The sequence below is a fragment of the Macaca nemestrina genome, chromosome 8 (genome assembly GCF_043159975.1).
Source record: "Macaca nemestrina isolate mMacNem1 chromosome 8, mMacNem.hap1, whole genome shotgun sequence".
Lineage (NCBI taxonomy): Eukaryota > Metazoa > Chordata > Mammalia > Primates > Cercopithecidae > Macaca > Macaca nemestrina.
The window spans coordinates 4,513,017-4,535,666 of NC_092132.1; the positions used below are offsets into that span (position 1 = coordinate 4,513,017).

The following is a 22,650-nucleotide window of genomic DNA, read 5'->3' on the forward strand; positions in this document are numbered from 1 at the left end:
GACGCTCCTGCACCAAACCCTCTGGTCTCCACCTCAGCTGGCTGCTATCCCTACCACTTCTCTAAGCAGCTCTCCCAGCGACCTCAAGTGTCCGTAGTAGTTGAGGGGCCCCATGCTGGGATTTAAGAGGCCCGTAGTGAGAGCAGGTTGCTCCTTGCCAGTTCCACTCACCCATTCCCCCAGGGTAATTGTGGGCCAGAAATGAGTCTTGGTGCACCGTAGCCTCTTGCAGGGTTCCCAGCTTCCTCCCCTTCAGCCAAGCATCTGTGTCTTTCCTTCATCCACTCTCGGTGCCTTCCCTCTCTCTGGTGGTTTTTAATGGCCTGAAATATTTTAATTCAAATTGGAATTGCATGTTTTTTAAAGATTAGGTAGAATTGATCTATGTAACAACATGATGCCTTTTTAAATGGTAGGTGTTTATCTTTTTAATCACTTCAATAGTAATAGATCTTTTTTGAGACAGGGTCTCACCTTGTCACCCAGGCTGGAATGCAGTGACACGATCATGGGTTACTGCAACCTCTGCCTCCTGGGCTCAAGCAGTTCTCCTGCCTCAGTCTCCCAAGTAGCTGGGACTACAGGTACACACCATCACACCCGGCTAATTTTTGTATTTTTTTGTAGAGAGGGAGTTTTGCCATGTTGCCCAAGCTGGTGGGCTCAAGTAATCTGCCCACCCCATTCTCCCAAAGTGCTGAGATGACGCGTGAACCACTGTGCCTGGCCTAATAGTAATAGATCTATCCAGATTTTCCACTTGTGTCAGCTTTGGTAATTTAGCATATTATCCATTTCTCTACATTTTCATCTTGCTGCCATAGAGTTGCCTCTCATAGTTCTCTTAAAATCTTTCCAGTAACTTTGTCTCTATATTCCTGTTTCATGCCTAAGCTCTTTTGATTTGGCTCTTTTTCAGACTTGTAAAGGTCTATCTATTCTCTAATTGATTTTTGAAGGACAAGTTTAGTGATTTATTGCAGCAGTACTCTTCATTTTCATTGATTTCAGTATTTTTCTTCATTAATTATGTTTTTATAGTATCTTCATTATTTTTGTCCTTTTATTGTGCTCTTCCCTTTAAGTGCATCTTTAAAATGTATTCTTGTTTACATTGGAGGCCATTTTCTTCTTGCACAACTTTGAATGTGTCTTACCTTTCTAGGTATGTGGTATTCTTCTTTTCACTGTATTTCTGTATACTCATTTGAAATTTTATCTTTGGCCAGGCACAGTGGCTCACACCTGTAATCCCAGCACTTTGGGAAGCCAAGGCAGTCATATCACTTGAGGTCAGAAGTCTGAGACCAGCCTGGCCAACATGGTGAAACCCCGTCTCTACTAAAAATACAAAAATTAGCCAGGCGTGGTGGCGCCTATAGTCCCAGCTACTTCAGGACACTGAGGCAGGAGAATCGCTTGAACGTGGGAGGCGAAGGCTGCAGTGAGCAGAGACTGCACTCACTGCTTCTCTCCAGGCTGGATGACAGAGCGAGACTCCATCTCAAAAAAAAAACAACAACAAAAATTTTATTTTTATTTCTCTTTTTCATTATAGCATTATTTAGAAGAATATTAATTTTCAAGTAGCCCTGGGGTTTTATCTCATTTTTATTTCTATGAGCATATTATGAGCCAAAAATTTCATATTGGCTTATAAGCAGGTAATATGATTTTTAAATGTTAACTGTTTCACATTTGTTAAGATCTTCTTTATGGCCAAGCGTATGATTTTTGTAAATGTTCCTTGAAAATATATATGTTTTCCATTTGAGTTTATCAGGACCTCTGTGCCTATGAAATAAGAAGTATTTGTTACATAAAGTAGAAGAAAGCAAGATTGGAGCAATCAGGATAGATCCCCCAGAAGATTCCATACACTGCACTTCTCACATTTCCCTGCCACACTCCTCCTCCTCCTCGTTTTTTTCTGCCTCCCATGGGTGAACTTCATGTTCCTGAATGAGACCAACCCTTTGCTAGGTAATGGCTTCTATCCCATCTTACCTGTTCATGGTAATTCTTCAATTCTGCCCACTCTTTCCTGTAGCAGCAGACATTTCTGTCAGCATAGAAAAATGTATAGTTTCTCTTGTCCTAAAATGCCCTCTTTTAGCCCTGTGTCCCTCTCTCTCCCTGGTCTCCTGTCATTTATTGCAAAACTTCTTGACAGATTATCTAACTGCATTGCCTACAATTCTTCCCACTATCTCTTCAACCTGCTTCAACCAGACCTTTCCTGCCTACTGCCATTATTCCACCATTGTCCATCCACCAATGCCTTGCCAAGGATAACAGTGATCCTCCTGTAGATAAACCCACTGGGTACTTCTGAGTCCTTATCTACTTTACTTGACTTCTCAGTGCTGTCCAACAGCAGCATGATGCAAGCCTCATAGGTAATTTAAATTTTTCTAGTAACCACATTTAAAAAGGTAAAAAGACAGGTGAAATTAATTTTAATATATTTTATTTGATCCACTATATCCAATATATCATCATTTCAACATATAATCAGTATAAGAATTCCCGAGACTTTATCTTATTTTTATCATTCCAAGTTTTTGAAATCTGGCATGCATTGTACCCTGCCAGCATATCTCAGCCTGGAGGAGCCACATACCACTGGGTACTCCATAGCTGTGTGTGGCTTCCTGCCACCAATTGAACAGCACATCCTCAAGTGCCCTTTCCCTCTCTTTTTGCCCTTGTAATGACCATTTACATGCCTATCTTGAGTGTTACCTTAGTCATTTTGCATATATATTGTGTACAGCTGCCTTGTGCTAAGTGGTAGGCTAGATTCTGGTGGTGCAGTGTTGTACCTTTATGTAATATACCTGGTCTTAAGCTTGTGTTGCCCAAGTCTTATTCTCTTTTTTGCAGTGAAACTTTTTCTGAGGCTCTATTTCCTCCCTTCTCTCCTTCCCAGTAAATTAGATATTTTTATACAGCACCGTGTATTGCTTTGTTATAGTCCTTATCACAGTTGTAATGGTTTACTTGTGCAATATTTGTTTCAAGTCTGGATTCAAGTTATCATTGTTTGCTGCCATATTTCTGATACTTGGAACACAGTCTTGCACCTAATAACTTCTCATACTTCATTCACTTACATGCCAGGCATGGCCCTGCTTCCGTGTAATCTGGTGGTGGACAAGGTGGACATGATACTCCCATCCTCATGGGGTTTTCCTTCTAGTTATAAAATAGGATATAAGAAAGAAAATAAGCAATATAAATAATGTGATGTGCTAAAGGGCTATAGTAGGGTGGTATGAGAGAGAGTATCTGAGTGTTTGATTTAGAGTAGGTGGGCACTGCCAGCCCCTGTTAACCCTGTTCTCTTTATAACATGTTTTAAATTATCTTTTGCTATCCTGAAATTAAAATTACAGAGCATGTTATTCCCCTACTCAAATAATTTTTTAAAATCTCTTTATCAGTATCTAAAAGTTCAGCACAATACATTGGAAGGCACTATAGTCAGATGCACCCACTTAGTAATGACTTTTAATTTGAGGGAGGGCAATCAGAAGTCACTCCATACAAGTGGGATAGGAAAGTGATAGGGAAAATTAATGTGGCTGACCTTGGGGAATAATGCCAGAATGAGGCAGAAAAACAATTTTAAAAAATGTAATTTCCATAATCTAGATGTCTTACTATGCCTTCGAATTTTTTCTTAAATTATGTGATAGCAATAACAAGGACTAATTGAGATAGTATTCCTCATTTCATGTGTCACCACCAACATAATGATGTTCAGCTCTCAGTCTGTTGGAAGGAGCCTCTGACATCTTCTGTTACATACGTGCATGCAGTAGCTACAGATGCAAACTGATACAGGTGTGTCACTGACCAAAATAACTATAGCAAGTCTTACCCTTGGTGGTGTCATTCTCCAAAACGGTGAGCGACTCTTAATAAAACTTCAAAAACAGCATAATATAGGATTCCCTTGCATTACACATAACTTGCGTTGCTGGAAAATTCAATGCAGAGCATACTTTGTGGTTTTAAACAGACTTTGTTTCTAGAGTCAAATTTTGCACTGACATAAATACACACCAGGATATTTGAAAGCCATTGAGGATACAGGACAATTTTTTATTGTGCAGGAATTACCCATGCTTCACGTGACATCTAGCACCCTTGGTTATCTTTCATATTCCTTATTAGTTGGTCAACTAAAAACAGCCCACCCCTGAAATGGTTCTACCCCAACGAAACTAGAGCACATATCATCAAGACAAGATCATAACAGTAAGTTAGGTCAGAGAGGCAGGCAGGGGTCAAATCATGTAGACAGTTTGCTGATAGAAGTCATGCTGTGTAAATCATGTAAGTTATGATGCTTTGTATTGTACCTTTTTAAGCAGGGGAGTGATATGATCTGGCTTCCAGGTAGGGACATTATATTGTAGCATGGATGAAGGGAAACCAGTTAGGAAAAATGGCAGGACTCTAAGCAGAATATCATATGGTGGCCTGGACCATAGTGACAACTGTGAAGATGGGAAATAATAAACACATGGATTCTGGATGTTTGGAGCTGAAGTTGCCAGGGACTTGTGGAGAGATTGGATAATGGGGAAAGGGAGAAGAATCAGTGAGAATGCCTTTATTTTTGTTTTTATTTTTTGGCTCAGGATCTGGTTGAATATGATCCTTTTTTTTTTTTTTTTTTTTTTAATTTATTTTTTTTGAGACACAGTTTTGCTTTATCCAGGCTGGAGTGTAGTGGCATGATCTCGGCTCACTGCAGTCTCCAACTCCGTGGTTCAAGTGTTTCTCCTGCCTCAGCCTGCCGAGTAGCTGTGATTACAGGCACATGCCACCACGCCCAGCTAATTTTTGTATTTTTAGTAGAGACGGGGTTTCACCGTGTTGACCAGGATGGTCTTAATCTCCCGACCTCATGATCCGCTCGCCTCATCCTACCAAAGTGCTGGGATTACAGGCGTGAGCCACTGCGCCCGGCCAAATGTGATGCTTTTTATTGAAGTCAGGAAGCCTGGAGGAAGAACATGTTTTGAGAGAGTACCCTTTTGACTATGTTGTTAGTAATCTCTCGCAGACACCCATGTGGTAATATGACATAGGGAGTTGGATGCATGAGTCTGAGTTCCAGGGAGATGTCAGGGCTGGAGATGGTACTTAATGCGCCAGGACTGTATGGTATTCGTTTGCCATGGCACAACTAGGGGGAATAACAGGGCCCACCCAGCACAGAGCTGTGCAGCCCTTTCACATTTATAGATTGAGTAGGAGAGAAGCCAATAAAAAGAACTGGGAAAGAGAGACCAATGAGATGGAAGAAACCCCAAAAGGGCAGGATGTCCCAGAGGATAAGCGGGAAGAATATGCAGAGGGACTGTGGGACATGCTGTGGAGAAGCCTAGGCCCAGAGAATGGAGGACTGCCTGTGGCCTCCTGGGGGAAGACAGGAGCCCCGCAAAACATACGTCCCTACAAACAGCGCAGGAAGATGCTTTGCTGGGAAGGGCAGCTCAGTGTGAATCTTTTTTTGAACAATTCCAGCTCAGTTGTAGTGGCATCGTCTGTTCTCCATGAAATGAGAAGGGGTATTAGCTGTCAGAGTGGCCTTAAGCAAGCAAACTGTTTTGAAGAAATGTATAGGAATCTTCACATGCAAAATGATCATCCTCATGAGATGCTAGAAGGGTGGAAGATACATGTATCTTCTATATGTATTTTTTTGAGGAAGGGTCTCACTGAGTTGTCCAAGCTAGAGTGCATTGGTGCAGACTCAGCCTCCTAAGTAGCTGGGTCTACAGGCACAGACCACCATGCCTAGCTAATTTTTTTTTTTTTTTTTTTTTTCTGGTAGAGAAAGGGTCTCACTATTTTGCCCAGGCTGCTTGAACTCCTGGCCTCAAGGGATCATCCCACCTCAGCCCCTCAAAGTACTGGGATTATAGATGTGAGCCATTGCTCCCAACTTTATTTTTTTTCTTTTTAAGAAAGAGAGTGTTTATTAATTTGTGCAGCAGTAATAGAAGGAAAAGAAAAAAAAAGAAGCAAAAGTTTATACTATTTAGGAAAATGACCATAGACTCTCCTGGCATGTCTTAAGAGGTTATTCTGTATTGGGAAGGGCCCTTTAGATACCTACTGTCTCCCTAGCTACAGAACTCCAGCAAGTTTTAGAACTTACTGTAGCCCAGGGTGCATGGAGAGTAATCCCAGATCCTCTTTCTTTGGGAATGGGAGCAGAATGTTCTCTCTAAGAATTCCGTATGTTTCCTCCCAGGCTGGCAAACGAGTCAGGCCAAAGGTTGCTTCAGCTTCCCTCCTTCCTTTATCTTCTGTTCTCTCTCGGTGGTAACTGTACTCTCACTCATCCGACTCACATATGGGTCTCCTCAGCACATCACAGAGAGCAGACCTGGACCTGACCTTGAAGTGCAGGAGACAGTCTCAAGGCTGCTCCCCTGGGGCAGCATGGAGAATCTGGTTTTTTCCCCAGACCTTCAGTCTTAGGGAGGATGTTTTCAGGACAACAAGGATTTCACAGAACATTTACAGACTCCGTGAAATGAGTTTTTTATCCGTAGTCTAAAGATTTTACCTTTCCTTTTTATAGCCCACACATCTTGCTGACTTCACTCAAGTGCAGACCATTCAGTATTCAAACAGTGAAGATAAGGACAGAAAAGGAATGCTACAACTAAAAATAGCAGGTGCACCCGAGGTAAGGAACTGTTACATTCATCATTAAGGGAAAATGGTAACATAGTGGTGTTTTAGAACTATTGACTTCTTTATGAAAAGGATGAAGTTTTCATGGATCATCAGAATCACAACTTTCTTACATATTGAAAGGGTTACATTACAAATAATAATGATTAAATATCCCCAAGAATAGGACAGGAGACAGATTTAAAAATCATTCAAGAACATTATTGTAAAGATAATGATGATTAAAGATTATAATCAGGCCAGGTACCATGGCCCACACCTGTAATCCCAGCACTTTGGGAGGCTAGGGAGGGCTGTTCACTAGAGGCGAGGGGACACATGGTGAAACCCTGTCTCTATTAAAAATACAAAGATAAACCAGGCATGGTGGTGCACACGTGTAATCCCAGCTACTTGCGAGGCTGAGGCACAAGAATCTCTTGAACCCTGGAGGCAGAGGTTGCAGTGAGCCAAGATGGCACAACTGCACTCCACCCTGGGTGACAGAGCAAGACTGTGTCTCAAAAAAAAAAAAAAAGGATTATCATCAAGTACCAAGGAAATTAACTTCTTGGAATTATATGTACAGTCATGTTTTGCTTAACAACAGATACATTCAGAGAAATACCTAATTCCCTGATTTCTTTGTTATGCAAACATCAGAGACTGTTCTTACACAAACCTAAGATGGTTGTAGCCTGCTATACACCTAGGCTATACAATATAGCCTGTTGCCCCTAAGCTACAAACCTGTATAGCATATTATTATACTGAATAATTCAGGCAATTGTAACACAGTGGTATTTGTATCTCTAAATATATGTAAACATAGAAAAGGCACAGTAAAAATACAGTATAAAAGATAAAAAATGGTATACCTGTATAGAGCCCTTACCATGAGTGTGCTCGCAGGATTGGAAGCTGCTGTGGGTGAGTCAGTGAGTGAATGGAGGGTGAATGTGAAGATCTACGACATTACTGTGCACTACTGTAGTCTATAAACACTTTACATACTGTATATGAAGTATACACCATATACTTCAATTTATTTTTAAAACCTTTTTCTTTAGTAGTAAATATTAGCTTACTGTAACTTTTATATTTTATAAACTGATTTTTTTCAGCTTTTTTGACTCATAATAACAATTAGTTTTAAATATATTGTACAGCTGTACAAAAATATTTTCTTTTTTTACATAATTATTGTGTAAGCTTTTTTCTAGTTTTAAAATGATTTTCTCTATTTTTTACTTTTTAAAATTTTTGTTAAAAAGTAAGACACAAACATACACACTAGCCTAAGCCTACATAAGGTCAGGAATATCCATATCACCATCTTCTACCTCCACATCTTGTCCCACTGGGAGGTCTTCAAGGGCAGTAACCCATGAAGCTGTCACCTCCTATGAGATCAGTGCTGCCTTCTGGAATACTGCCTAGAAGCCCTGCGCGAGACTGTTTTACAATTAACTTTAAAAAAAAAAAATAAGTAAAAATACACTCTATTTTAAAAAAAAAACAGTAAATACATAAACCAGTAACATAGTCATTATCCAGTATTATGTGCTGTCCATAGTTGTATGTGCTGTACTTTTATAAGACTGGCAGCACAGTAGATTTTTTTTTACAGCAGCTTCACCACAAACATGAGCATTACAACTTCAGGATGGCTATGGCATACCCGGCAATAGGAATTCTTAGCTCCATTATATAAATCTTATGGAACCACCATTGTATATGTGGACCATCATTGACCAGAACGTTGTTATGTGGTGCATTGACTGTATATATACTGTAAACTGAGTTAATTTCCACACTGTGTTGTCCATGGTATTCTCTGGGTAGAAATAATTATTACGTGATTATAATAATAATTATTATATGATTATAATAATTATAACAGCAGCAGTACCTGATACTGGGCACATGCTACCCGTGGTTCTTTATGCAGAAGCCAAGAGAAGCTGTGTCATTCTCACAACCAAGGAAGTAGATACTTTGATATACTTTGGTTAACCCCATTCTGTAGTTGAGGAAACTGGGGCATAAGAGGTTGGCCACATCAAGTAATTGACAGAGATGGGGTTCATACCCAAACAGTCTGGATCCAAAGCCTATATTCTTAACAGGCAACAGTGATTTAAAACAAGTGGCATGAGAAAGAGCCATTTGGCAAATGCTGCCTAATGTGGTCCTTTCTGCAAGATGGAGAAAATACACTCATGTGTGAAAGGATCTGGACAGTCTGGTGGCACACATGGTTGTGCTGGTGTGTAAAGCATGTTTTTTGAAGCTCATCTCTTTCCATCAGCACACCAGGATTCTTTGGTCTGTTATGGCCAGTTCTCTGGGTGGCTTTATTTGCAGCACTCCTCACTTTGGCGGATGCCTCATCACTCTTCTGCCCTGTGTTTCTGTGAGTTTGGTGACATCTGAGGGGCTCTAGGAACTCTTGTTGATTCTGGAGATTAAACAAATACTAATTTTCTTTTACATTAGAAATTATGATGGATGGTTGATAAAAAATTTAGTCCACATGAGTTTCTGATAGAAGTCATACTTTAACTTGCTGATTGTCTAAATTCTTCCCTTAACTGGAGTATGCCAGAGGGGCCAGACATTCTGAAGGAAAATATTTTTTCATCTATATTTATTCTAGAGCCCCAGTTTAAAAGATTTTTCTGTTTTCATCTGGGTTTGCGTTTGTCACATATTCTAGGAATAATGTCCTTAAATATCAGATTTCCTTTCTCAAATCTTATGACAAATCTTGTTTCATTCCCACTCTTCTCTGTTTTCAAGTGTATAGAGATGTCTGATGTCATAGCACAGCTGCCCTTTGCTTACAGGGAAGAACAATAAAGTCTGTTTTCTTGGTCTATTCTCCTTTAGCCTCTGACAGTGACGGCACCATCCCTAACCATTGCGGAGAATATGGCTGACCTGATAGATGGGTATTGCCGGCTGGTGAATGGAGCCTCGCAGTCATTTATCATCAGACCCCAGAAAGGTGAGGTGCTGTTTCTGAGCATTCCCAATTACATTTCTACCAAATATTTAGCTGAGCTTGCCCCTAACAGCCTGTTTATCCTCTTTTAGGTAACTGTAAAAATGAAAACCAAATGAATAATTCAACTCAGTATAATCTGAGTACTTACTTTTCTAGGGATGGTGATCCATTTCACACCTTCCACAAGCTGGGAGCTGGGTTTGAATAGAGCCTTAAAAAAAAACATTGTATGTGTTTTGAGCTACCTACTTAGAGGATTTTCTAAATTACCATTACTATTTTTAAATACATTAGTATTTTTAAACTTTTGGGTTTAAATAAAATTCTGGTTTTAAAAAAAGGAATCCCTTGTAACTCACTGTAAATAAAGTATCCTCTCTATTTTTTCTTATATATCTCAAAAGCTTAGACCATTTGAAGAATAAAATACATTCTAAGTCATGAATCTTTAAAAAATCAAAGATTAGAATGAATAAATATCCTAGAAACATCACTATGAAAACGGTGCGGAGTTTCTGCAAGCATATAATGAGGAATGCTTTTGAGGATTTGGATTTCTAAAAGAATCAAATGAAAATATTCCCAGCAGGATAATAGCATACATAATGTGAAGCAGGAAAAGACTGAATTTGGAAATTATGGGACTTAAGTTCAAATCATGAGTCCTCTGTGACACCATCTATAAATTACTTTTCTGTGCCTCAGTTCTGTTATCTGTCAAACACGAAGAACAGTAACTGTCTTCTATGGTATTAGGAGGATAAAGGACTTATTTGTTTATAGGCTTGGAACTATGCCTAGCACACTTGATGCTCATAGATTTTAGTTATATTGTTGTTCCTGTTGTTGCTACTAGTTTAGTCTGATCTTGACACTGTATTAACCTAGACTTTGAGATACCTCATCTGTAAAAGAATGATACCTACTTTGTAGGGTTGTTAGACACGTCCCAAAGAGTAACTGTAAAGGAGCTCACACTGTGGAAGTGGGGACTCTGAATGTGGGTTTTGTCCTTATTGCCAAGACCCTTTCTAGCACTCACCTCAGTGACTAGGATGATTGTAGAGGGAAAAAAAAAATCCTGAAGTGCAGTGTGGTGTGTGTTCAAGTCAGCGGAATTGTATTAAACAGTGATGAGGATAGAGAAAAGGCCAAAGCCCAAGTGAAGCAGATAGAAATGCAGAGGATCCAGCCTTGCCCAGCAGGGAAGTACTCTGTTTACAAAGCAGTTTGAGAAAGGGATGGTGTTTGCATGGGAGGTATATGTGTGTGTTGTGTGTTTTGTAGAGAGGAGTCATTGGACCCTTTATTTATATATCTCAAAAGAGGTAAGTGATGGCGCTGTGCCCTGAAAACAGCAGCTGAAGCCATGAGCCTTCGCTGAGTAAACATAAATCTGTGTGATTCCAGGACGTGGCTTTTTCTAGAGAAAAAGTGTTTTTCCCACAGTGATCGCACCAGTAAGGCCTATTCGTATATTTTTCCTAACTTTTCTTTGTATAAAACAGAGGAATGAAGTTGCTTTCAGAAATCTCTAAAGTTACTCTCAGTTAAAGCCTTTGCAGCTATAGGTCTTGATTTTTCACTTTGTGCTTTATTTTTTATTTTTATTTTTGACATTTTCTTCTTCCAGTGTCACACTTTATACTTTAAACAGGAGTATATGCCTTATAAATATTATTTAAATGTTTTCAGATAATTTCTTTACATAAAGATAGCAATTTAGGAAAAATGTTAAATGTGATAGATTGACCATTTCCTTTTTAGTAAATAATTTTTTATCTTTTATCTTCAGTTTACCAAAAGGTCCTTGAAATACACATTTAAAAATAACATTGGTATGTCAGGCATTAAATGAGCCTTCCATGTTTAAAACGTAAACATCTTCCTATATTGATTTCGCTATTAGCTAGCTTTTTTTGATCTCTAGGGAGAAACATTTTGATTTCAAAACATGAAATGTGATGCTTTTTAAGCTATTTGTTCATATGAAAAGAGCATTAATGAAAATACTTGTCATGAAAAACTAGATAGGGTATTGGTTGTTTCCAATTTTATATTGTCTTTATAAAATGAATTATTAAACTTGATAATTTTCTTATTCTCAATCATAGCATGTTTATGTATTATATAACTATTTCATCGTAGATCCCTAAGGTGAAGATATATTGCCTAGTTAAAATAATATTAAAGGCAAACATCAAACATCTTTAGTGGGTTGTAGTTAGAAATACATGTTGACACAGCACATGTGCATCTTTTAATTGAGATTTTTTAAGAATTCAAATGTTAAACATGTTTCTACAACTCTAATGTACCATTTTCCTGGAAACATGCTTTACATAATAATTATATATGCCCATCTGTCTTCTCTAGATCATAAACTACTTATACATGTATACGTGTATATGCATAACATAGCATGACAGTAATAAGTGATCAGTACATTCTACATGTGAACTGGGTGTGCCCAGATGCATTTTGTTAGTTCTTTGATCTACCGTAGTTACTTTGGATTTATAAAGTGCTTTTTAAAAGGGATGTTACCTTGTCATAGTGGCTCATGTCTGTAATTCCAGCTGCACAGGAGAATCCCTGAGGCCAGGTATCTGAGACCATCCTGGGCACACTGTATCTAAAAAAAAATAAGTTAATTAAAAAAAAATAAAAATAAAAGGTGATTTTACTGGGGAGACCATAGTAAGAGCCACAAGCCAAATTGTCCTGGACTACATTCCACCACAGTCTGCATAACCTTGGCCCTTACTGTAGGACATTATCTAATCTACACCTTACCTGAAAGAAAGTTTACAATCAATTTTGCAGTGTTAGTAAAATTCTGTAGTAATATTTTTTCAGAGGAAAGTGAATAGTGTAATATAGAGTTGTAATTACATAATTTTAAGTAGGTTTTCTATGTATAGAATGATGGTGAATACTGTACATTTCAAGGGAGGGAGTGAATGCTTCTAAGCATGACAAATTCTGAAAGATATAAAAATAAAATTGTTATATTTAATTACATAATTAAAACACTTATGTGCTGCTGAAGTGAGCACAATTGCATAATTAAAACAATTCGTTTAGTACAAGGTAACATTTTTAAAGCTATGATGACAGGGGAAGATATCTATGACACATATAACAAGTAATTAAAATTTCTCATTTTCAAGTATTCTTCCAGCTCATTCAGTAAAAGACAAGCTAGTATAAAAATGGGTTACCTTTTAGAGGAATGGACACACAAATGTTCAGTGAATATATGGATACAGTGATATATTTCATTTTATATTTACTACGTTGACTAAAGAAACCTGATAACCACCACTGGCAAGACTTCTGGAGAATACACTCTCATGCCTGTGTCATTGTAAATTGGTACATTTTCAGAAGACAGTTTAGGAGTACTCTGCCCATTTGTCTGCCTCTTGGAAATCAGTCATGCAAACCACTGACCTGAGGAGGATATTCACTATTGCATTGTTTATAAGAGCAAAAAATGAGCAAAAATTAATAAATGAGGGAGTATGCATACATGATGTAATACTACGCAGCTGTTTAAAAAATAGCTCTATTAATGTATTAAAAACCTACATGTAAATGTGTGTGTATGTCTCCAAACTTTTGTATTTATAAGCATTAAATAGTCTGGTAAGTTAAGTCACCAGTTTCAGTTAATGAAGACTTCTAAGAAGAATGGAAGTACATTTGAACAAAAACATTAACTCCCAGAATTAGACATTTTAGGTAGTGAGTCCTTAGGGTTTTCTTAAATGCTGCTTCTACTGATGGTGTCTGTTGCCATTTTTCTGTATTCCATTATTCTCTTTATAAAAATATTCTCTCAGAATCCTTCTGTTGCTTATCTCCTTCTTTATACCTGCCTTTCTACCCACGCCCAGCTACTTAGGAAGTCTCCTATTAGCCAAAAATATAATAATGGATTCTTTTTTCTTTCAGGAAATAGAAATTTCAACAGCGTGCAAACAGAAATCACACTAATGTGTCATTTGAAAGGCTATATTATTAACAGTTTGGGTATGAGTAAGGTGGTGGTGCTGGTGGTGAGTGGTGGTCATGTTCATGGGATAATAAACTTATCAGGTCTTTTCAGTTACTCTGAATTTGGTCTTCCTGGTGTGACTTGGTTATTTTGCTTGAAATAGATGTTCAAAATGTCAACAAGTGATGGCTTGCAGTTTGGCTTGAATTCCTATGATGTGCAGTGAGTTGTATATATACAGCATTAAGCCTCACAACCATCTCTGCAAATTAGAAGAATTAAACAGTTTTTCAGAAAGAGTAACATGGGGTCCTAGGCTGATTTTTTTCTTTCTTTACCAAACAGTGGTTGGAGAGTCTCCCAAGTGCCAGATACTCCGCTAGGTATTAGGGATGCCATTGGGCAGCTTAAGTCTTACCGTAACCTTAGGCAGGTTGAATAGTCTGTGGAGAAGTATGATATGTGGCAAATACTCTGTGGATGCAGCAGAAACATAGAGGATGCCACTCAGTGCAGACTGAGGTATTCCAGGAAGGGCTCCCTGCAGGAAATAGAACTTGAATTGAGCTTTGAAATATTGAGGAATGTTTCTACCCGAATGAAGGAAGAGCACCTTTCAAGGCATGTGTGGTATGTTCAGGGGAATACAATGTGCAGCAGTATAGAATCAGGGAATAGTGACGAGTAATACCGAAAAGCCAGATTGGCCAGACCAAACACTGCATGCTTTCAACATGTAGTTGTTGAGCTCCTCCCATTTTCCAGGCACAGTTCTAGGATAGAGGTTGTAGCAGCAAACAAAATAGACAAGGTTTTGCATGCATGGAAATTTTTTGTAGGTGAGGACGTACATGCAATAAACAGAGTAAATTAATAGAGAAAATAAATACTGTAGCATATAATATATCAAATGGTGTTGAGCTGTATCGAGAAAAATAAGACAGGGAAGAACGTAAGGGATACAATTTTAAATAAGGTTTTCAGGGAAGGTCCCACTGAGAGAGTCGCACCTGAAGGGATGGAAAACAGAACCTACAAGGATATCTGGCTATTCCCTATTAAAGGCTGGGGAGTGCTAGGAAGCATACCTGGAACAGCAGAGACCCAGGTCACTAGAATGCCTAGGGGGGTGATCCCAGGGCTGGTGGTTGGTCAGGATGTAAAGGCATTGTAAGGGCTTTGGCTTGTACGCAGTGATTTGGGAAGCCATTGGAGGGTGTGAAGAGAGGAGTTAATGTGATCTGGTTTATGTTCTAGAATAAGTACTCTGGCTGCCGTGCTGAGAATAGACCATGGTAGGTCGGCCTGGGTACAGATAAAGTAGAGGGACCAATCAGGAGCCTATTACCATGATGTAGGCAAGTGATATTTGGGTCAGGGGTTCTGGAATGACAGTGACAAGTAAGAGGACTTTGGATAGAGTTGGATAGTAAAGCCTCGCATTTGCTACACTGGGTATGGATTGGGGAGCAGCGAGGCCCTGTGATGACTGCTGGCTCCACGTGAACAATGGGTAGTATGCAGGTGCACCCACCAGGACTCAGTTCTGAATATCGGCAAGTCCCAGCAACCTTCAGACATCCAGAGGGAGGTGTCAGGTAGACAACCAGATGGAGAAGTTCAGGTCAGGCGAGAGGTCCAAGCTAGAGGTATGCGTTTGGGGGCTGCAAAGTGTGGGTGGTATTTGACGCTTTGAAACTGGATGAGGTTACCAAGGAAGTGAGGTTAAGAGGTACAGGTGTGAGCACTGGGTTATCTAATCTTCAGACCAGGGAGATAAGGAGGAACCAATAAAGAAGACGAAGAAGAGGTGCCCTGAGAGGACAGAAGAAAACCATGAGAATATAGTACAAGGTTCAGGAGGCCCAGGGTGGGAAGCTCTCAGAAGGACAGAGTGATGAGCTGTGTTAATTGCTAACTGTAAGTGAACAATTGGGTTTAGCAAGGCAGATGTCATTGGAGATGCTGAAAGAGTATTTTCTGTGTATGGGGGTGGAGGGAACTGATTAGAATGAATTCAAGGGCAAATGCAAGGAGAGGAACTGTGGACAGCAAGTGTAACTACACAAGAGCTGTCACCAAGGAGCTGCCTAGAAGGGCACGAGAGTGGTGAGTGGTAGGTGGGTGCCTTCTCAGCCTCCCATGCCACTCTACAGACACAAGGCAAAGATGACAGGCAGAGCAATGTTTGTGTGCTGAGAGAAGTGAAGCAGTGCCTCGTAAATTAAGCTGGGGTGTTTAAATCTCATCCTGAAAGTTTTTGAGAGACACTAAAATGTTAAGCATAATAACTTGCTTGGTTGATGAATTTGTAATTTGGGAAGTTTATTCTGAAATCATTTAGCTCAGATGGATTGGAAGAGAGGACCGGTTAGGGGGCTGTTACATTAATTCAAATTAAAGAGGTTAAACCAGGGAGGGCTCCATGTTTCCTGGTTTGCCAAATTAAGGCTGCAGGAAAGAAAGAGTCTCCCTCACCATTGAACAAAGTCCTCAGCTTCACTGTGGTCAGGCCAGCATGAGCCAGTCACTGTGTCCTGCTCAGCAAAAAGGGAGCTCACCCTGAACTCTGTAGATAGCCGCCTGGCTCACCTTCCAGCCAGCCACGTGCACGGCTCCTTTGGGTGACAGCTCCGAGACTTGACTTCTTTTATACATTCATTCCATTGGCAGCCACACACACCTGTGGAATTGTTTTCCTTCTGTTTCTCTGTGCTTCCTGCACAGGTTTGTCTGTTGTTACTAGTGAGTAGTTTTATCAAAATGCAAAATGCCTGGTCCTTTGACAAGGAGTGTTGACTAATCTTAAGAAACCCTTCATCTTTTAGTTTCCTGCGAACGAAGTCTTTTACCAACTTAGCATCTTAGTTCTTTATTAGGATTAGGCCGTATGTATCGGGAGAACCCACTCCCGATGGTTAACCTGGGTTCTTTTCTATTTCCTAAGTGTCTCGGCTAGTTTGAGAAATAAAGGGAAAGAGCACAAGAGAGAGAAATTTAAAGCTGGATGTCACATGTCGGCAGATTCTGTGATGTTCCCTGAGCATAAAACCAGCAACTTTTTATTAGCGATTTTCAAAAGGGGAGGGAGTGCACGAATAGGATGTGGGTCACAGAGATCACATACTTCACAAGGTAATAAAATATCACAAAGCAAATGGAGGCAGGGCGAGATCACAGGACCACAGGATGGGGCGAAATTAAAATTGCTAATGAAGTTTCGGGCACACAATGTCATTGATAACATCTTTTTTTTTTAATTATTATTATACTTTAAGTTCTAGGGTACATGTGCATAACATGCAGGTTTGTTACATGTGTATACTTGTGCCATGTTGGTGTGCTGCACCCATCAACTCGTCAGCACCCATCAACTCGTCATTTACATCAGATATAACTCCCAATGCCATCCCTCCCCCCTCCCCCCTCCCCGTGATAGGCCCCGGTGTGTGATGTTTCCCTTCCCGAGTCCAAGTGATCTCATTGTTCAGTTCCCACCTATGAGTGAGAACATGCGGTGTTTGGTTTTCTGTTCTTGCGATAGTTTGCTGAGAATGATGGTTTCCAGCTACATCCATGTCCCTACAAAGGACACAAATTCATCCTTTTTTATGGCTGCAGAGTATTCCATGGTGTATATGTGCACGTTTTCTTAATCCAGTCTGTCACTGATGGACATTTGGGTTGATTCCAAGTCTTTGCTATTGTGAATAGTGCCGCAATAAACATACGTGTGCATGTGTCTTTATAGCAGCATGATTTATAATCCTTTGGGTATATACCCAGTAATGGGATGGCTGGGTCATATGGTACTTCTAGTTCTAGATCCTTGAGGAATCGCCATACTGTTTTCCACAATGGTTGAACTAGTTTACAATCCCACCAACAGTGTAAGTGTTCCTATTTCTCCACATCCTCTCCAACACCTGTTGTTTCCTGTTTAATGATTGCCATTCTAACTGGTGTGAGATGGTATCTCATTGTGGTTTTGATTGGCATTTCTCTGATGGCCAGTGATGATGAGCATTTTTTCATGTGTCTGTTGGCTGTATGCATGTCTTCTTTTGAGAAATGTCTGTTCATATCCTTTGCCCACTTTTTGATGGGGTTGTTTGTTTTTTTCTTGTAAATTTGTTTGAGTTCTTTGTAGGTTCTAGATATTAGCCCTTTGTCAGATGAGTAGATTGCAAAAATTTTCTCCCATTCTGTAGTTGCCTGTTTGCTCTGATGGTAGTTTCTTTTGCTATGCAGAAGCTCTTTAGTTTAATTAGATCCTGTTTGTCAATTTTGGCTTTTGTTGCCATTGCTTTTGGTGTTTTAGACATGAAGTCCTTGCCCATGCCTATGTCCTGAATGATATTACCTAGGTTTTCTTCTAGGGTTTTTATGGTATTAGGTCTAACATTTAAATCTCTAATCTGTCTTGAATTAATTTTCATATAAGGAGTAAGGAAAGGATCCAGTTTCAACTTTCTACTTATGGCTAGCCAATTTTCCCAGCACCATTTATTAAATAGGGAATCCTTTCCCCATTTCTTGTTTTTGTCAGGTTTGTCAAAGATCAGGTGGCTGTAGATGTGTGGTATTATTTCTGAGGGCTCTGTTCTGTTCCATTGGTCTATATCTCTGTTTTGGTACCAGTACCATGCTGTTTTGGTTACTGTAGCCTTGTAGCATAGTTTGAAGTCAGGTAGTGTGATACCTCCAGCTTTGTTCTTTTGACTTAGGATTGTCTTGGCAATGCGGGCTCTTTTTTGCTTCCATATGAACTTTAAAGCAGTTTTTTCCAATTCTGTGAAGAAACTCATTGGTAGCTTGATGGGGATGGCATTGAATCTATAAATTACCTTGGGTAGTATGGCCATTTTCACGATATTGATTCTTCCTATCCATGAGCATGGTATGTTCTTCCATTTGTTTGTGTCCTCTTTTATTTCACTGAGCAGTGGTTTGTAGTTCTCCTTGAAGAGGTCCTTTACATCCCTTGTAAGTTGGATTCCTTGGCATTTTATTCTCTTTGAAGCAATTGTGAATGGAAGTTCATTCATGATTTGGCTCTCTGTTTGTCTGTTACTGGTGTATAAGAATGCTTGTGATTTTTGCACATTTATTTTGTATCCTGAGACTTTTTGCACATTTATTTTGTATCCTGCTGAAGTTTCTAATCAGCTTAAGGAGATTTTGGGCTGAGACAATGGGGTTTTCTAAATATACAATCATGTCATCTGCAAACAGGGACAATTTGACGACTTCTTTTCCTAACTGAATACTCTTTATTTCTTTCTCTTGCCTGATTGCCCTAGCCAGAACTTCCAACACTATGTTGAATAGAAGTGGTGAGAGAGGGCATCCCTGTCTTGTGCCAGTTTTCAAAGGGAATGCTTCCAGTTTTTGCCCATTCAGTATGATATTGGCTGTGGGTTTGTCATAAATAGCTCTTATGATTTTGAGATACGTTCCATCAATACCGAATTTATTGAGCGTTTTTAGCATGAAGGGCTGTTGAATTTTGTCAAAGGCCTTTTCTGCATCTATTGAGATAATCATGTGGTTTTTGTCTTTGGTTCTGTTTATATGCTTGATTACGTTTATTGATTTGCGTATGTTGAACCAGCCTTGCATCCCAGGGATGAAGCCCACTTGATCATGGTGGATAAGCTTTTTGATGTGCTGCTGGATCCAGTTTGCCAGTATTTTATTGAGGATTTTTGCATCGATGTTCATCAGGGATATTGGTCTAAAATTCTCTTTTTTTGTTGTGTCTCTGCCAGGCTTTGGTATCAGGATGATGTTGGCCTCATAAAATGAGTTAGGGAGGATTCCCTCTTTTTCTATTGATTGGAATAGTTTCTCTTATCAGGAAACAGGGTTTGAGAGCAGACAACCTGCCTGACCAAAATTTGTTAGGTGGGAATTTTCCTTGTCCTAATAAGCCTGGGAGTGGTACAGGAGACCGGGGCTTGTTTCATCCCTTCAGCTACAGGAGATGGGGGCTTATTTCATCCCTTTAGCTTCGACCATAAAAGATGGCACGCCTTTAGGGGGTCGTTCATAGGCCTACCCTCAGGGCGCATTCTGTTTCTCAGGGATGTTCCTTGCTGAGAAAAAGAATTCAGCAATATTTCTCCTATTTGCTCTTGAAAGAGGAGAAATATGGCTGTGTTCCGGCCAGTTCAAAGTTACCTCTCGTTCCCTGAACATCGCTGTTAACCTGTTCTTTTTTTAAGATGCCCAGATTTCATATTGTTCAAACACACATGCTCTACAAACAATTTGTGCAGTTGACACAATCCTCACAGGGTCCTGAGGCTACATTCATCCTCCTCAGCTTACGAAGAAGATGACTGAAGGGATTAAGAGATTAAAGTAAAGATAGGCGTAGGAAATCACAAGGGTATTGATTGGGGAAGTGATAAGTGTCCACAAAATCTTCACAATTTATGTTCAGAGACTGCAGTAAATACAGGCATAAGAAATTATAAAAGTATTAATTTGGGGAACTAATAAATGTCCGTGAAATCTTCACAATTTATGTTCTTCTGCCGCGGCTTCAGCTGGTCCCTCCGTTCGGGGTCCCTGACTTCCCGCAACAAGTACCCTTTAAACAATTGTATCTAATAGTCAGTGTATGTTTGTTATAAATATTGAAAATAAAACCATGAGAACCTAAGGTAGACAGTGTAGCAACTTTCTTTAAAGGGTCATTGCTGGAATACCAACATAGGCCTCATCCTTCTTCCCTGAATCTAGGCACCATCTTTTCAAAAGGAGTGAAAAGAGCCTTATACATCTCTTGTCTTTTTCCCCGCAGAAGGTGAACGGGCTTTGCCATCAATACCAAAGTAAGTACTGCTTTTTTTTACTGTTATTTTGTTTTGTTGGGAAGTTTAAGGAAATTTCCATGCTTTATTCATTTTCCTAAAAAAATTAAATTCAATATACATGATCAAGGAACTAGGAAACAATTCTAGAAAGAAATCAAGTCAGTTTTAAATTTTATTAAGTATTTAGGCTTAATCAAAAAGTTTCAATTTTTCCTTTAAGTTCTATGGGAGAGCTAAAGAATAATCATAATGTCGAGAGCCTGTTGTTAAACATTTGCTTCATATGTTATTGCTAATCTTTACAAGAACCTGAAAATATGTGGCATTCTGGCTATTTTACAAGTATAAAAATTAAAAGAAATGATTTATGTTAATTTTCTTGTTTATTTCCTGAATTTCGTAGTAGGTGTGTTGATCTACAAAATTAAAAGAATCAAATAGTAATACCAAAATAACTTATATAATTTTATATTCTCAGCCAATTTGCTAGGAACTGGGGACTAAGATATGAGTGCTAAAATCTAGGCAATCAGATACACAGGTAAACACACAGTTATAGCTGTGTGGTAAGTGCTTGCAGAGATGTTTGCACTTTCCAAGACACTAAAGAGGAACAGTGAGCCTAAGAGACCACTGGAATAGAGAGGGTAAGGCCTGAGCTTTGTTCTGTCCCTCTCCTTGTTCTCCGTAGCCAGTCCATTACTATTTCCTCCAGTTCCATGTTCTAAATGGATCCATCTGCTTCACCACCTTCCCACTGTGTCTCCCCTGTGTTTAGCTATCTGGGCTACCCAAGTACACTCCTGTGTTGGGGGTCCCCAAGATCTAGGAGTCACAAGACTCAGCTATGATGTATTACAGCAGATAGACACAAAGCAGAATCAGCAAAGGATGAAGGCGCATGGGGTGAAGTCCAGGGAAAACCAGACACAAGCTTCCAAGGGTCCCTTCCCAATGGAGGCCAAAGGACACTCTGAATTCCCCAGCAATGGATTATGACGACCTGTGTGAAATGTTGCCTACTGAGAAAGCTCGATAGAGACTTGGTGCCCAGGGTTTTTACTGGGGGTTCTTTATATGTGCACACTCTGCCTGGCATGCATCCAAACTCCAGACTCCCAGAGGGAAAGCAAGAGTTCAGCATAAACCACATTTTTTGTACAAACATTTTAGGCATAGCGTACCATACCTGTCAGGGGATGGTGGCAACTCCGTGAAAATCCGAGTTCCCAGATACCAGGCAAGGGACAATCGTGTAAAGTCAGTCACAGTCCTGCTACATTAACTCTTTTCTGTGTACTTCTGCTAAATCAGTCTCTGTCCAGTGTTGCTCCTTAGCCTATCCGTGCTCTGTGCTACAGCTTGAGGAAGCTTTCCTAATTAAATATCTTAGATGACCTACTCTTGCTCTTAGGATACTTTGCAGTTATTCTTAACCTAGCTTTCAGGAGCCCGTGTGATTGTTCCCTGCTCACTTTAGCCTTGGTTTTTGTTACTCCTCATACTATTCCTCAGGTACACTGAACTTTTTTTTTAATTCCAGGAGCAAACATCCTTTCTTTTCCCTGAAGGTCTTTGCCAGTATTTTGTCTTTGCATGATTCCCTCTTCTTCCAACCCGCTTTTCCTTGCTAAGCCCTACTCATCTTCTAAGTCTCATTCTACATCACTTCCTGTAGAAACCTCATTGACCCACTCACAAGCCAGGAGAGCATCCCCATCATGTTTTCCTATGATCGTTTCTAGTTATTAATTGCCAGAGTCCTAAACATGGCCTTTTAACCTGTCTGCCCTCCCCGGGCAACCTGGCGAGTTGCTGACAGCCAAGGTCATATGCAGTACTATGGGCCTCGCGCAGGCAGGGTCTGCAAGTGGCTGGTGCACCTCTAGCTTTGGACAGTGCACTCTACAGCATCAGCAGTGTCTGATAGAGGTTCATTTGGGGTCATATCAGGGCAGGAACTAATGTTTATTTAGTGTACCTTTAGTTGTGGGAAGTTAAGGGATAATTTTGGGATTAAAATCAAAGCTGGTCAATGTGGTGTGTTCCTGTGGTTCTGAGGCTGAGGCAGGAGGATCACTGAAGCCCGGGAATTTGAGGCTGTGGTG

The 22,650-nt window shown here is 39.8% G+C and overlaps 1 protein-coding gene across 36 annotated transcripts in view; it reads left to right on the forward strand.

Annotated features, from left to right (window-relative positions):
• Positions 1-22,650, forward strand: part of LOC105488506 (protein tyrosine kinase 2) — a 357,242-nt gene that overhangs the window by 191,379 nt on the left and 143,213 nt on the right. For all 36 annotated transcript variants that reach the window (XR_011606671.1, XM_071067741.1, XM_071067734.1 and 33 more), the window contains 3 exons: positions 6,611-6,718; positions 9,598-9,715; positions 20,530-20,560. Coding sequence is in view for 35 of the 36 variants with exons in the window: in XM_071067741.1 (XP_070923842.1) it covers positions 6,611-6,718; positions 9,598-9,715; positions 20,530-20,560 (257 nt within the window). In the remaining variant the exon portion in view is untranslated. The remainder of the gene's footprint in view (positions 1-6,610; positions 6,719-9,597; positions 9,716-20,529; positions 20,561-22,650) is intronic.